This window comes from Puma concolor, chromosome A3 (assembly GCF_028749965.1).
Source record: "Puma concolor isolate L17-30 chromosome A3, mPumCon1.1.hap2, whole genome shotgun sequence".
NCBI lineage: Eukaryota > Metazoa > Chordata > Mammalia > Carnivora > Felidae > Puma > Puma concolor.
Window position 1 is genome coordinate 58,207,641 of NC_141669.1, and position 16,608 is coordinate 58,224,248.

The following is a 16,608-nucleotide window of genomic DNA, read 5'->3' on the forward strand; positions in this document are numbered from 1 at the left end:
CTGGCTGTGGCACTGCTCTCAGCTGAGCTATGATGGGGGGAGGAGCTTCCTTGTGCCCTCTCTGGTCACAACCATGCTCATTCTCTGTAGTCCAGGTGGGCTGGGAACATGCTGCAGGACTTCTTCTGTCATCTACAGTGACCACTCCTTGACTGGCATGGCTGACTACCACTCTGAAAATCTAGATACTCAGAAACTTTACAAGTCACAATGAGACTTATAGAGGATTTAAACGTTGTAACTCTGAAACACATATTCATCAATTAAGCAACTAGATGTTCTAAACATTATTCTATTCCATCATCCTTTACTCCCCCTCCACAGAGAAGAAAATGGAAGCGTGAAGTTGTATTTGCATTTGTCATCTTGAAAGTCCGTTAGAATTTGTTCTTATCAGTAAGATGGTGAAAAAGTATTTCTAGTACTAAATCAACTTTCCGGATGAGATTAAAGTAGGGCATTATCAGTCACAGCCAAATTTGCACCCACAAGTAAAAAAGAATACTAAACTAAGGTGAGACCTTACATGAAGGTCTTACATGACAATCTTACATGACAATCCTTGTCATTCTTGCAGATTAAAAAAAAAACAAAAAACAAAACAAAACAAAAACCCCCAAAACTATGTGTCCTGATCAAATAGCTAGCTAGTGGAAGAGGCATCCAGGAATAACATCATCTCCCTGACTTTTCATCTGATTTGAACGAAAACTTGGTTTTAATTCTGACATTGTGTTGCTTTCCTAAAGAGGTTTCCGTGTTTAGGAACCTTTCAGTTTAATGCAAAAATGCCTCTACTCTGATTTTACAATGCACTGCTAAAAATAAATACCAATGACACATCACTACTTATACATCAAAAGTATTAGTAGTTATAAGCCATAAGGAAATGACATGGATTTCCTAACTAAAACCAGGATCTTAACATTTTAAAACACTTAATATGAAACTTAAATTTTTATCCAGAATTTAAAAATATTGTCTCACGACAATCTCATTTGAAATCCTTCCAAAATTTCCATCAACACCTAAACATGGTCATGGAGCAAAACAAAATATTTACAGTAAGTAGTGTCTGCAAAGCTCCTAAAACAGAAATAATTATTCCAAGTTTCTACCTCATATATAACAAAAAACAAAGACAGTTTTTACCTCATATATAAGCAAATATAATGAAAGACAATCTTGAAAAGTTACTTATCTGAACTATGAAGGATGCAGACTTCTTGCTCTCTGTGTCTGCTCCCTCAGAGCCCTTCAATCTGCTCTCACTAGCTTCCCTCTCCTTAGTCCTTATAGCCTTCTCACCAATGTTTGATCTCTCTTCCCTGGTGAATGGATTATCTATATCCTGATGACTCCCAAGTTTCTAGTCTAGCCTCAGACTTTTCTTCTGATCTTGATCTTTTTTACAGACTTCTCCTATCTGAAAGTAGAGTAATCCCATGAAACCTTTGGTGAAGCTGAAATGTTGTAAATCAAAGAAGCAATGACCATTAATTTATATGGAAATTAATTTATGAGTGCTCCCAGATGTCAAAAATAACTTCTTTTAGGCTCTTCTCATAGCTTAGGGCACATCTTGCTAATGGATGCACAAAATAAAACGAGATAAAGCACAGATGCTCACTGACACAGTTCAAAGCTAGGGCGCCTTGATGCTCAGATGCTGAGTGTGGTCCTGGGGAACCAGCATGGCAGCACCACTCTCCTGCTATGGGTGCACGCTGCCTCTCTAACAGCTTGCTGCAAAACCAATGCTGAATCCAATTTTTGCTTTTCCCTCTTTTTCATAGAAGTGAAAATCTTCAGACTTTGTTCAGTTAGCAAAAACAGGTACTAGCGTAGGTCTTTGGTAAAAGCAAAGTGGCATAACATGAACTTTTGAAAAGTGGGAGATACCTCTAATTATCTACCTGACGTTTCTGACTGGATGTCTAATGAGGGCCTACCATGTCCAAAACTGAACTCTCGATCCTTCCCCCCAAATCCTGTTTTACTTATTTCGTCTTCTCCTACCTTGGTTGATGGTACGTCATCCTCCAGGTGTCCAAGCCAAGACGTTTGAAGTCATCCCTGACTCTCCTCTCTATTACCCATATTTATTTAATGCATCAGAACGTGCTTTGGCCCTACCTTCAAAACAGATACATAATCTGGCCACTTGTCATTACTTCCACTGCTATTACCCTAATCCTAACCATCATTATCTTCTGCCTAGATAACTGAAAGCCTTCAAACTGGTCTCTCTTCCACTCTTGCCTCCTTATGGTCTACTCACAACCTAGCAGCCACAGAAACCTAAATCTGAGAATGTCCCTTCTGTGTAACAGCCCTTCATTTCACTTGGAGTAAAAGAATGATTCCCTTTAAGGGCCTGCAAGGCCCTGTATGATCTGGCTCCATTACTTCTCTGACCTCATCTCCTGTTGCCCTCCCATACTGGCTTCCTTGCTGACTCTCTAACATACCAGGCTTATTCCCATTTTAAGACCTTCACACTAGCTACTTCCTTTGCCTGGAATGCTTTCCCCTCACACATCCTGGCTGACTCCCTTACTCTTTGTTTTAATATCACCTTTTCAGGGAGGTCTACTCCCACATCCTATGAAAAATGTAATCTCCCACAGCTTCCCCACATTTAGCATCTATTATCTTCTAACAAACCATTCAATTAACTCACTTTTGGGTGGGGGTGTTGTCCCCTGCCAGAATATAAGTTCCATGGCAGCAGGGTTTTGTATACTGATATATTCTACTTAGAAATAATGACTAGTTAGGTGCTCAATAAATAGGATCTGAGGGGAAACAATTATTTTTATTCCCTTGATCCTTTATTTTTTAAAAGATTTTTTATAATGTTTATTTTTGAGAGAGAGAGAGAAACAGAGAGCAAGCGGGGGAGGGGCAGAGAGAGGAGACACAGAATCTGAAGTAGGCTCCAGGCTCTGAGCTGTAAGCACAGAGCCTGATGTGGGGCTTGAACTCACAAACCGTGAAATCATGACCTGAGCCTAAGTTGGACATTCATCCGACTGAGCCACCCAGGCAGGTTCCCCTATTCCCTTTATCCTTAACAACAATGGTAAGATAAAAGAAAGAGCATTTGCTTTAACATGACATCACAGAAACACATATGTACATATCCCACCTAAAAACACTTACCTCTACAATCTTCTCTCTGTTTTTTGTTGGGTTCATGGGAGGCTCTGTGAGTAAGATTTTACAATTTCTGGTATCTATGTTAAGTTTCTCGGGTCCAAATGTATAATCCCACAGGTGTTTCATGTCATCCCAATTTCTTACTATGCCATTTTCCATAGGGTAGTTAACTTCTAACATTGAGCGTAATTCACTTGCCTCATCACCAACCATGAGATCCTAGAAAATTATAATATCAAAGCTTTAGTCCAAAATTTTGCATAAAATATCTTCAGAAAACTACATTCCCATGATATTTTGGAAAACTTGGGAATAATTAATTTTAATCTTTCTGGCACTTTCAGATAAAGTTCTTCATTCCACAAGTTTAAAAAATCTTTTCTTTCAAGAACAATGCCTTGGAAAGTTTAATCATGAATAATAAATTTTTACGTACAACGTGGTTTAAATCAATAAATGGACCTTACCTTTAATACATATGTTTCCAAAAGAAGAGCATTAGCACAAATAAACCCCACATTTTCATATTTTGGAGGGTTTTGTATGAGGTTTCATCTGTTTCTTTTGCTCAAATGTTCAAAAAATAAGGCCTGTGATATGTGAAATAGCACATCAGGGAAAAAAAGACTTGTAGAAAAATGCTCAATGCATGCAGCACAGTTCTTCGTACTAAATATCGAAATGGTAAGGGTAAATGATACGTTTTAATGGACTATAAAGCATAATGAAAGAAGCTAAAATTAAATGATTCTTTATTATACTGTAATAATGCAGATATGCACCACATAACTTGCAAATTTCACAAATTTCTACCTGCATATACCTAAGTTAGAATTGAAATTGAGTTTCTATACATGCCTCACCAAGATCAATGAAAATTTGTAGAGCTACAAAAAAATTAAGACACAGGGAAACAATTTTTAAAAATCATCTCATGAGCAACATTTTCAATCTTAAAGTATAACACTGGAAAACTATGTGATCACACGTGAAGTGGAGTACTCACAAGTCTTGTCTCCAATGAGAGCACACTTAAGATGCACTTAAAATGACCCACATTTGAAAAGTCAAATTTTGTATGTATAATAGAGCTAATGATGTCCTAGAATTTAAGCTTATTTTAGAAATCAGCTAGTCAAGATATTAAATAATCCTGATTTCTACATATACTGATGAATTCAACAAAAACCAAAAATCAGAAATAGCTACTATTTGCTACAATACCTTAAGTTTAAAACATGAAGAAATGAAAAAAAAAACATTAAAATTAACATAAAATGTCTCAAAATGAAGTTTAAACATATAGGAGTTTAAAACTTTTGAAAATAATAATTAAAAACAGGTGAGGTCTCAAAAAAAGATTTCTGGAAAATCCACTGAAAGCAACAACAAAAAGGAAAAACAAAGTTAAAGCAGATGCTAGAAATGTTCACTAAAACTTCTCTGTTGCAACTAATTTCTTATAAAGTTAATTTACCATAACTCAAATTTACCGTAACTTAAATATTAACTGTTTAAAATCATCTGATAGGAAAACCCAAAACTAAAAATCTGTATCTGTGAATTCTAGTCAATGACACACATACGTTCAATTATTTAGGGAGAAGTACATGGATACTTCGAAATACATCAAAAAATGAGATAGACTGATGGAGAGATGAATAAATATGTGATAGGTCAGTAGAGTAAATATTAATGTCAGAATCTAGGTGATGGGTATATGGGTTTCACTATAGATTCTTTCAACTTTGCTATACATTCTAAATACTTGTTAATAAAATGTTAAGGGGGAAATCTATACCTACAAGAACATACATTACTATTGACCATTAACAAATATAATACACAATTTTCTTACTTTCCTCTAGAATGTATCTTTCTACGTGTTGCACAAAATTAATTAATTAATTAATTAGATGGCTTATATAATCATTATACATTCACAATTATAGTTCAACAAATTTAGAATAAGTCTGATCTGATTTCATCAGAATATTTACTTTTTTTCCCATGCAGGAATAGGGACTTACATATGTCTGACCCAACACTAACTCAAAATATCTACAAAATATCTCAAAATATCTATCTACTTCTAGAACATACATACTATAAAGAATTAACTGAAAGAAACATCTGGCATTGAATATTTTACCATCCCTCTGAACAAAGAGGAGGGACAGTTAAAATGGAAAACAGGTGTTAACCGATTAAATTAGTACACGTATTTGTGAGTAGTTCAAGCACCTAATTTAAAATTCATCTCTATCTAAAAATTTTAATTAAAAATATCCTAAAACATACAATCATCCCTAGAACATTTCAACTTCCAAAAACTGCAAGTGCCAAGAGCTTTGTAACTTGCCCTCATACCTCAGAACCTTAGATTTTTACCACCCATCTCATCACTGGACTTCAAGCCTAAACTATCACCTACTACCTGAAAGAATAAGAAGTCACAGTAACTGTCAGAGATGCTGTTTCAAAGGCATTTATATTTTATGAAAAGCAGGCAGTGTAGCTTATATTTGCCAAGAATTATTTTGAACAATGTCACCTCAAATTGGAAAACAGTGAACACACTTTAGAACCAAAGTCTCTGTCAAAGCTGCTCACAAATAGTATCAAAAACAGACAAACCTGAAAATACCTACTACTGAAGCACTTCAGGACTATCACAAAAAATACATATTAAAAGAGTGAATTGTCTGGGATGTGCCCATCTTGAGTTCAAAAGAAAAAGGAGCCACACAATGGTATTTATTTAGGGGGAAGATCTGTTGTTTATGGAAAAGTCTTACAAGACTTTCACATTTTTCTTATTTATTCTCAAGTAATGTTGTAAAATCTGCTCATCAATAAAAATGGTATAGGAAACAAGTCAATCTCTTTTCCTCCCCTTTTACTATCTATAGTTCATTTGCTTATTAAAATTTTGCCCAGTTTATTAAATACTATGCTATATGTGCTACCAAACTGGAATGCAAAAATATACAGACTATGATAGGCAATGTTCAATTTAACATTGATCAATAAAATAGATTTATCCAAATGTAACAACTTCATCCCAATTCTCTGGATCATACATATCCTAAATAAAGCTACTTGGTTTCTAATATTATGCACACCACATTCCATTTTAATTATAACATTCATCTACAAGAAACACAAGGAAAACAATTCAAAACTATGTTAGTAATTAGTTCTGGTTTGGTCCATTGTATGCAATCAGGAAAGTACAGGACTTAATTAGTTGCTACCCAGTTGAAGCAATGAAAAAGGTTAAAAATCAAAGTACTTAAAATTAAAATATGGAATCACCCCCCTCCCCAATACTACAGGGACACAAAACAACAACTACTGTCCCATCAAGCAAAAGTGGAAAACAAACAGAGAGCATGTGTGTAACCTCACTTACCATCTTTTTGTTATTCTACTTCAACAGGTCAAGAAAGGTGAAGAAAGAGAAGGTAGAAGTAAGAGTCAGAAAAGGCCTAAATAAAATCCTCACTGAAATTTTTAAACATAACAAGCAATAGAGACAAATTAGGTAGAGGTCAGATGCAGTACTATATTTTACGGAGTTAATAATTAGGGCCAAAGTAACATGGACAGTTATTACTCCTGAATGAAAATTAACTCATTAAACAATTTAAGTTTCCAGTTTTTAGTCTATCACCACATTTTAGCTAACAAAACACAAAAAGTATAAGTCAATCCACTAGGCACAGGAATTCCAAAAAGTCAAGTTTCTTTAATTCTTTACTGAATTTAAGAATCTTAAATAAGGAAAATAAATGATAACAGAAAAGGTCTAGCTGAGTAGGTAGAGGGTGAGTTTAGACTGCTTTTACCAAAAGTGCTAGTAGTCCGGTTAAATTTGACACAGATTTCTTTTACTATTTTCTACTGGAAGAACAAATTAACTTGAGAGACTTAAAAGACTGAGCAGATTGAACAGAACTGAGCCAACAGAACACAGAATGACAAACCATACAAGCAAATGCTACTGGGGAATTCCTCAGCAAAAATGTCGTAGAATATGGGCTAGTTTCATTTCTATCACTTGGCCTTAAAAAGCAAGAAAGTGGGAGTGAAAAGATATGTAATTATTTCTGCCATGTTAGAGAATAAAAATGGTTATACATGACGTATCTTTACACCTCAAAAATGTTATTATCCATAAAGTATATAAAAAAGACATTCTTTAAAAGCCTGATACTGAATAAAAAGTGTGACTTCCAACTTCATTAAAAGAAGTTTGTCCTTATCACTATTATCAGTTAAATTTTAACTCGTTCATTTAAGATTAAATGCAATCAGAATGAAAGGCACTCACAAAAAGAGAATAAGGTATCCCCTAAATTTCCCAAAAGACCTTGAAAAAAACCATTATCATGTTGAATGTTCCGAAAATAACAAAACAGGGGCCAGAATCATTCATTGTTTTAAGTCTTTAAGAATTTAACATAGAACCTAAGTTTCAGTTGTATTTTTATTCACTGTGTAACTCAACTCTGTAGTAACAAGGGCAGAGAGCTACCAAGTAGCTAATCTCTACTAGCTATTATCACCTTCCTAGATATCTCAAACAAATGTCCCAAAGAGGTACATCCTAATTCCTATTTCAAATGACTCATAATCTAACTGAAGTTTTGCCAGACTGTCCAGATAGGACCAACAATGCTACCTTGTTCACAATTCACTCAGTAAACAGGCCCCTAAATTCAACTGCATCGTTTATAATCAGATCCCTAGGCCACCTGAAGAATTTAAGTCAATTGGGTGACCAACGACCTTTTGATTGTTCTATTTCTTTTCTTTTTTTTTTTTTTTTTTTAATATCGTAACTCCCACTTGATTTCCAATCCCTTGAATACAGAGAAAAGTCTTATCATCCTTAATGTCCAGTCTCTCATGTTAAGTACAGTGAGTAGGCAAGGACAACTTTCCCTCCTCTCTCCTCATGGGAAGATAAATAATGCAAGGCCAAATAAAGACTTGCAGGGCTTCCTCCTGCACACTATGGAAGTCAGTTATTATATTAGTGAAAAAAGAAACCAGTAAAATTGATATCCTATGTTTTCCTGACTAGCTATATTCAAAAGTAGGAAGATCAGGCCATGAGAACATGAAAAGTCTTAGGTCCCAAATAGACACTAACATATAATGAAAAATATATGGAATTGAAAGACATAAAAATATCAGGCTGATTTCTTTTAAACATTATACGTAACAGAACTTTGAGTCACTAATATAATATTCACATCAATATAGAAATCTTATTAAGAGTTTACTCCATTCAGAGAGTAATGGCATCAGTCATACTTAAAGTCAGATGAAATTAATTTCAGTCTTTGTGCCTTTCTTCAAGCGTTGATATAAATTAAAAATACAAGAAATTCAGTCCTCCCTCTTTGCTTTTCATGGCATCATATGTTAAAACTACTTAATTCAAAGAACCCCTCACAAGTTTTGATCCTCATTTATCAATAAATCAAATATTACCTTGATTTCAATGTTTCCCACTTTGGTGGTTGATCTGATAATAGGTCTTCCAACCAAAGCTGGGAAGATGTGTTCTGGAAAGTTAGAGCCTGCATATCCACACTTCACAAACTGGAAGAGAACAGTAAAAGTGGGTTAGTGTCGAGGTATTTACTACGTCCATTTAAAAACAGCATCTGATGGGGCGCCTGGGTGGCACAGTCGGTTAAGCGTCCGACTTCAGCCCGGTCACGATCTCGCGGTCCGTGAGTTCGAGCCCCTCGTCGGGCTCTGGGCTGATGGCTCAGAGCCTGGAGCCTGTTTCCGATTCTGTGTCTCCCTCTCTCTCTGCCCCTCCCCCGTTCATGTTCTGTCTCTCTCTGTCCCAACAATAAATAAAAACGTTGAAAAAAAAATTAAAAAAAAAAAAAACAAAAAAACAGCATCTGAGGGGCTCCTGGATGGCTTAGTCACTTAAGCATCCAACTTTGGCTCAAGGTCATGATCTCACAGTTTGTGGGTTCGAGCCCCGCATCCGGGTTCTGTGCTGATGGCTTAGAGCCCAGAGTCGGCTTCAGATTCTGTGTCTCCTTCTTCTCTCTGCCCCTCCCCCACACTCTCTCAAAAATAAACAAAACATTAAAAAAATGTTTTTAAATAAAGAATAAAAATAAAAAAGCATTTGAAAAATACCACTTTACATTTATGCAATATTTTAAACTTTTGGTGCTTTCAAATTATCCAAAGTAGTCACCCAACCTATCATCCTCCTTTTATTTCCTTTATGGCAGTGACTACTTCCAGAGTTCATGTTTACTTGCCAGTTAACTGCTTAATTAGTGCTTAAATCTCCCAGTACAGAGAAAGTCTCAGGAAAGCAGGGAGCTTAACCTGAGCAGTTCATGGTGGAGCCCAATGACTCAAAGAGACCTCAGCACACAGTGGTCACACAAGTGGGAAATGGACAGATTCACTCAACAAATGCTAAGAATTTTTTTAAAAGAGAAACGTTAGAAACTGAACAGAACTAAAGCTTCAATTCTTTTTTTTTTTTTTTTTTTTTTTTGAGAGAGAGAATGTGAGGGGGGAGGGGACAGAGAGAGAAGGAGAGACAGAATCCTAAGCCGGCTGTAAACTGTCAGCACAAAGCCCAGTTCAGGGCTCAATCTCACAAACCACAAGACAAGGACCTGAGCTGAAATCAAGAGTCAGATGCTTAACTGACTAGCCACCAAGGTGCCCCCTAAAGCTTCAATTCTAAAGCAGGCTTTCATTCATCTCTGGCAATTCCCTTAAGCAAAATTTATCAAAATAGCGGGGGGAAGAAATGGCATCTGGACTAGCATCACGTTAACACAAACATTTATTAGGCATTTTTAAAAATGTTTTTATTTACTTTTGAGACAGAGCACAAGCAGGGGAGGGGCAGAGAGAGAGGGAGACAGAATCCGAAACAGGATCCAGGCTCTGAGCTGTCAGCACAGAGCCTGACACAGGGCTTGAACTCACGGACTGTGAGATCATGACCTGAGCTGAAGTCGGACGCTTAACCGACTGGGCCACCCAGCTGCCCCTATTAGGCATTTTTTTTTTACCATTTATATTTTCATATTTAGATGGTTAGTAATACCAGGTAACATAATTTTATATTCAGACAGTGTACTCCTTCAATGAGGGCATAACATTGACTCTGATAATGTTTAAGAAACTGATACACTAGGAAATTTAACAACTACAGTAAACTGAAAATAGAAACAAGGTTTTTTGTTGTTTCGTTTTTTATTTCAGAGAGAGTGAGTGCAAGCAAGGAGAGGGGCAGAGGAGGGGAGAGGGGGAGGGGGAGAGAGAGAGAGAGAGAGAGAGAGAGAGAGAGAGAGAGAGAGAGAGGAGCCTGATGCGGAGCTCAATCCCACGACCCTGGGATCATGACCTGAGACGAAATCCAGAGTCAGACGCTCAACTGACTGAGCCACCCAGGCGCCCCAAACCAAGGGTTTTTAATTCTTATACCAATAATATAGTCTGTTTAGTCTTACTTTTAAGAGCAGTCATTGCAAGGAAAATGCAATTAAAACTTCAGGGCAAGAGGAGGAAGCTACAGAACAGGATATGTAATCATAGTCTCTACTCTCTTCTTTAACAAGTCTCTATTCAATGTGCAAGGATGTTTGTGTCTATTGATGAATCCCAAGTGCCTAGAACAGTGTCTGGCATGTAGTTAAGTGCATACTATATAATTGATCAATAAAAACTAGAAGTTTTGTTGTTGTTTTGTGAGTATGATACTGCGATTATTTTTTTTAAATGCTTATTTATTTTGAGAGAGAGCAAGCAGGGGAGGGGTAGAGGTAGAGAGAGACAGAATCCCAAGCAGGCTCCATGCAGAGCCCAAAACAGGGCTCAATCGCATGAACCATGAGATCATGACCTGAACCAAAATCAAGAGTCGGATGCCTAGCTGACTAAGCCACCCAGGTGCCCCGTGTGATTATTTTAATACAGAGCATATGTTTCATATTGAGAAAAAGTGCATTGTTCATGGCTCCAGGCACCATACATTCTCCGAAAATTAAGGAGAAAAACAGTATCCGAATGTGACACATGACAGCAATAACAAAAAGGCTGACAGAAACTTTTAACCTACCCCTTGACAGAAAGCTACTATCTACAAGGAACAGTTTTATTTGATGGTGGTAAAAGTTAGCAACAATCTTAAACTTACCGACTTTTGACTAACTCCCCAAAATACAGAATTTTCTTATTTCAAAGATCTCTACAACCACCTTGGTGGAAATTTTGATGAACCACATTTAATTATAAATAGCTAAGAACATTCTGCCATCCAGAATTTCAAATGAATTGTAAGACTTTTATAAATAGAGCTTTTAAAATATGTTAAAGTCATGACTTATGCAGATTAATGCTATGAAAAAAATCTGTCTGAAATACCACCTGAATTCCTACCCTCGCAGTTCATATTTACATTCTAGAATCTACATAAAACATACTGTTCATATACATTTTCTTCCAAATCCTAGTCCTAGGACAAAACCTAGTCCTGGTCAGTTTACCTCTGAGCCACCAAGGCTGGGGAATTTTTCAGTTACAGATACCCATTTCTAAAACTACTTATTGGATTATCTTTCAAGGCAGTAGTACAATATGATGGCATAAGGAACAGATTACTTGTTTGCTCATACCTACTTCTCCACTTGAACAGTGGTTGACAGTGAAGAACTACAATATATTCTTACCCTAAAGGAGTGTTCAATGGAATTCAGTAGTGCTGATCCATTTTTACAAGATGTCTTTTCAAATATTTATCAGTGAGACCGAGGAGTTGGAAAGACAACTGCCACAGAGGAAATGAATAATATCTAATATTTTCAAGTACGTTCACATTAAGAGGAAAAAAATAAAACCTCTCACACTCTTCTAAATCCTAAACTCTTTTGTCCTTAAGTCAAAATTCAGCTCACTTGATATGAACTGAAATGATACGGAAGGACAGCGAATCTCTTGTCATTATTATTCCAACCATACCCAAATTTCTATATAAATAAAATCTGTCATGAGCATCAGCCCAGTATCAGCACTGGTCATAATTTACCTTATATTCCAAATATAGAAAGTAAATACTATGCAGATATTAAATTCTTATGTTTACCTCAAAGTAATGAACAAACAGATAAGGACACTGCATGGGCCAAAACTGTCCATTCACGTAGCTGAAAATGCTCACTTATTTATGTTTTTAAAGAAATTGCAGAATGACTGAAAAAAGAATCAACAAATTTGTAAGGGTCATCTTCAGCATATTAAACATAAACAAATGATTTAAGAGAGAAATCATTAAAAACTGGAGGTGGGAGGATGAGCCTGGCATAGGAAATAAATCAACTCCTGGTGCAGGGGGGAGGCAGTGAAGGTTGACATGCCTCCCCTCTCATTCTGAGCTACACATACTCAGGAACATGCAACATGGCAAATCCATAAATAATCACAATAGTCAATGTTTACTGATTATAAATGTTCAGATGGGTGGTTTATATCTTAAAATTCTTTTTTGAGCATATTTTAAGGGATAAAATAGTTGCCAAGTGACTAACATAAGAAGACCTCCCTGAAATTTGAGACCCTCTGAAACTATAAAACCAATTGTAAACCTACTTATTTGTGCTTTACAAAACAAAAGGAAATTTGGCTTTAATTCAAAGATATCAATCACTTATTAATGAAATTACTCATTCAGCTTAAGCAGTAGCTTATTGGAAACAGATGCTGCCATAGCAATCCGGCGAGAGCGCTCCTACAGGGTATTAGATACTTAGTCAAAACGACAATAGCTGCACTCTTTTGCATTATTTCAAATGCGAAAGCATTAATAGCTATAACAAGAATTTAATTAAAATAATCTATTTCTTAATAACACAAAGTGAACAGACAATCCAGCATTTCCCTTCTTGCAAAAAGTCAGTACTTAAAAAAAAATCTAATTCATGTAATAAAATGCAAAGAAAATAGTCTTTTCTAAACTACTCAATTAGTATCCTTTCAATCCTTGAAGTACCTCCCCTACTCTAATCATTTTAAGACTTGCACTTAGTTCTCCCATTGTGTGTTTAAGAAATAGATTTTACCATATATAGTTTCCTCTTCATAGCACTGTGGTTTGAACTGGCTCCCTTACTTGCCACTGAGTCATCAAATGGTAAGAACATGAACAGTATAATGTTCTTTCAAGCAAAAATTAAAAAAATCCATCTACATTTGCTCTAAAAGTACCTTTATCCCCTCAAATAATAAACTGGGATTTACAAAGCCTCACTTGGGCTCATTTAATTTGTATTTTTCCTTTATTAATTTAGTTTGATGGTGTTGACATAGTCATTAATTTAATTACCTAGTGACTATTCTGATCTTAAACCACCAAAATACTTATTCTATTCCAAAGCATTTTGCAGAGCGAAGCCAAATTTGTTTTTGGTTTGTTTACACTTCAAGTACTCCTAAGTTCAACATATAAATTAGCATAAATCTGATGAAGCAGGTCATAAACAACAACAAAGCTGAGAATTATAAACGAAAGTATAGTTATTCTAGCACTATAAGCTACTTCGCATCACTAGACCCTAAAAATTGTACCAGTCACACAGTAGCCACAGAAGTCTTCCTGGTCAGTGAGCTATCTCAGGGCTGATAAAATCACCCAACTTTGGTAACAATACACATCAGGGATCTGGGCCAACTCTTGAAAGACAGCTAAACCTAAGCAGATCTCCAGACTTTCACCTATCTGGCCATTTTCAGTAGCTCTATTTAGAGGGAGCTAACTCTGTGTTAGGTTTGAATGGTTATGAAGATGGAATGCATGAATTATTGGAATCAGATGAGTTTTCCTCCTCTGGGCTACCCTAACGAGGGAGACCCTGGTATAGGTGGGAGCTAGTGAGGAAGAAAGGCAGGACCAAATCTGGCACGTGATCGTAAGAACTCACCCACTCTTAGAGCATTCAAATTAGGGCCTGACAGAGGGGTTAAAAAAAATCATCAACTTCTCAAATAGCCTAAGTTTAAAACCTAAAATGTACAAGAGGCAAGTTGCTTTCGGAAAACAAGTACTCACATACGAATATCTTCTGTAATATTTAATTGTAGATAACTCACTATAGCTTCAGGTACCTAAACAAAATCAAGATGACTATCAAGTATAAGCAGTAAGAAATCTAGAATTTCTATATTTAGAATCCTCTGTGGGGCGCCTGGATGGCTCAGTCGGTTAAGCGTCCAACTCCAGCTCAGGTCATGATCTCACAGTCCGTGAGTTTGAGCCCCATGTCGGGCTCTATGCTGACAGCTGGGAGCTGGGAGCCTGCTTCGGATTCTCTGTCTCCCTCTCTCTCTGCCCTTCCCCAGCTCATGCTAGGTCTCTCTTCTCCTTCAAAAATAAATAAACATTAAAAAAAAAAATTTAGGATCCTCTAAATTTTCAGAAATATCACAGCATTCCTAGCTACATATCACACCAGAACTGTTTCTTCACTTGAAGACAATCATGTCTATAGAAAATCTGGAAAAAAAATTAAAATAACTAGAAATATAACACCAGTACATAAATTTTTGTTCAAATTAACTACATTTTTCCTTTATGTCATAGTAATTGATCTTTTAAGGCACAATTCTTAAATTATGGATTAGCCGTAAGACTAATCAATAACATACAATCAGCTTTCTATCAAAGGTAAACCAATAAAATAGTAACATAAATGAATTCATGGCTAACATTTCTATTCTAATTGAATATCAAAAAACTCATACACTACAAAACACAGGGTTGGTTACCCTTCAAAGAGGAGGAATCCATTGAAATACAACTGTCTCTGATTTCTAAAAAAAATTTTTTTAATGTTTATTCATTTTTGAGAGATGGAGACAGAGCACAATCAAAGGAGGGGCAGAAAGAGAAGGAGACACAGAATCTGAAGCAGTCGCCAGGCTCCAAGCTGTCAGCACAGAGCCTGACGCGGGGCTCGAACCCAGGGACTGTGAGATCATGACCTGAGCTGAAGTCGGATGCTCAACTGACTGAGCCACCCAGGCGCCCCATGATTTCTAAAGAGAATATCAGGCGTATTTACAAAACAAAATATTTTAAATTCAATCTTTGAAGCTTTAAATTTAGTTAGAGGTCAATTTGAGGCTACAGGGGGAATCAGGTTACTATATTTTTTAAAAGCACCTTCAACTGTAAAAGTAATACACACTTATCCCCAGTCTCACAGGTAACTACTACGAACATACCTTTCCCTCTAAAACTTTCATGTACAAGTTTGTGGTCTTACATAAACGTATTTAATAAAGAACACTCACACAAACGGGATCATTCTAAAACTTTTAAAAAACTTAACCAGTAAGTCTTAGACATGTTTCCATAGCAGTGGATCTTTTTTTTAAGCATGCCATTTTGTATGGATGTCTCATATGAGAACTCTTACTCTCGTGTTTTCAACTTAGTTCATATAAAACTAGTATAATCATTACTTGTAAAAGTCTGTAGCACAGTACGGGCAGTGTTACGTCAGTAAATATCAGCTCCTTTTTTCCTCTCAACAATCCAGTTTCTAAAATAATTTCAAGTAAAATCTTTTTTTTTTTTTTCAGGGTACACATAGTGATTTGACAACTCTTTATGTTATGCTACACTCACCACAAGTGTAGCTACCATCTATCACCATATAATGCTATCACAATACCAATGACTATAATCCCTATGCAGCACCTGTCATCCCTGTGATTTACTCATTCCATAAGTGGAAGCCTATTTTTTAAATTCACATGTCACATTCATGGAAAAGAGGAGGAAAGTTACAAAATACTGCAACTCCAAAATGGTTAGAAATCACGGTAATGTAGGGGGAAATGATCACTATCGATCTCATCCCGAATAAGTAACATTTCTGTCTTCTAATGTGCTGCCCTAAGTAAGTTTTCTTTTGGGTGGGGGGTTGAAAGTAACAACTTTCAAGTGATTTCTAAATCAGTGTTTTAGCCAGATTTTTATAATCACTTCCCTTTCAGAATCTAATCTAACATCTAATATGATCTGTGTTCTGCACCTAAGGAAAAAAATGAAGGCGGGGGGAATACCAAAACTAATCAACTTCCTCTAAAGTCCAAAATTAATACTTGGGCCTTGAAAGGTCCTAGATCTCCCAATATCAATGGAACATACTGTCTCTGTGGGGCTGCACCGGGGCCAAATTCCCAGTATGCAGAGCAAAAAGTAAATGATGCTCTGCTAAACTCCCCCCCCCTCCCCCGCCCCTCAAAAACTGCGAAAGGGCTGCGGCTCATTGCATGACAGTACTTCCCCCTTTTTTTTTTTCTTTAAACCCGTTTCCTGCCTCCCGTTCGGTATCTTCCACTATACAGGAAGAGGAAGGCCTCTTGGTTCTTTCTCCT

General features: G+C 36.4%; 1 protein-coding gene across 1 annotated transcript in view; it reads right to left on the reverse strand.

The window, feature by feature from the left end:
* ACTR2 (actin related protein 2) overlaps positions 1 to 16,608 on the reverse strand; it is a 38,888-nt gene that overhangs the window by 21,724 nt on the left and 556 nt on the right. Inside the window, exons 2-3 of the mRNA XM_025932400.2 lie at positions 8,668 to 8,778; positions 3,166 to 3,381 (exon numbers count right to left, since the gene is read on the reverse strand). Coding sequence (XP_025788185.1) covers positions 3,166 to 3,381; positions 8,668 to 8,778 — 327 coding nt within the window. The remainder of the gene's footprint in view (positions 1 to 3,165; positions 3,382 to 8,667; positions 8,779 to 16,608) is intronic.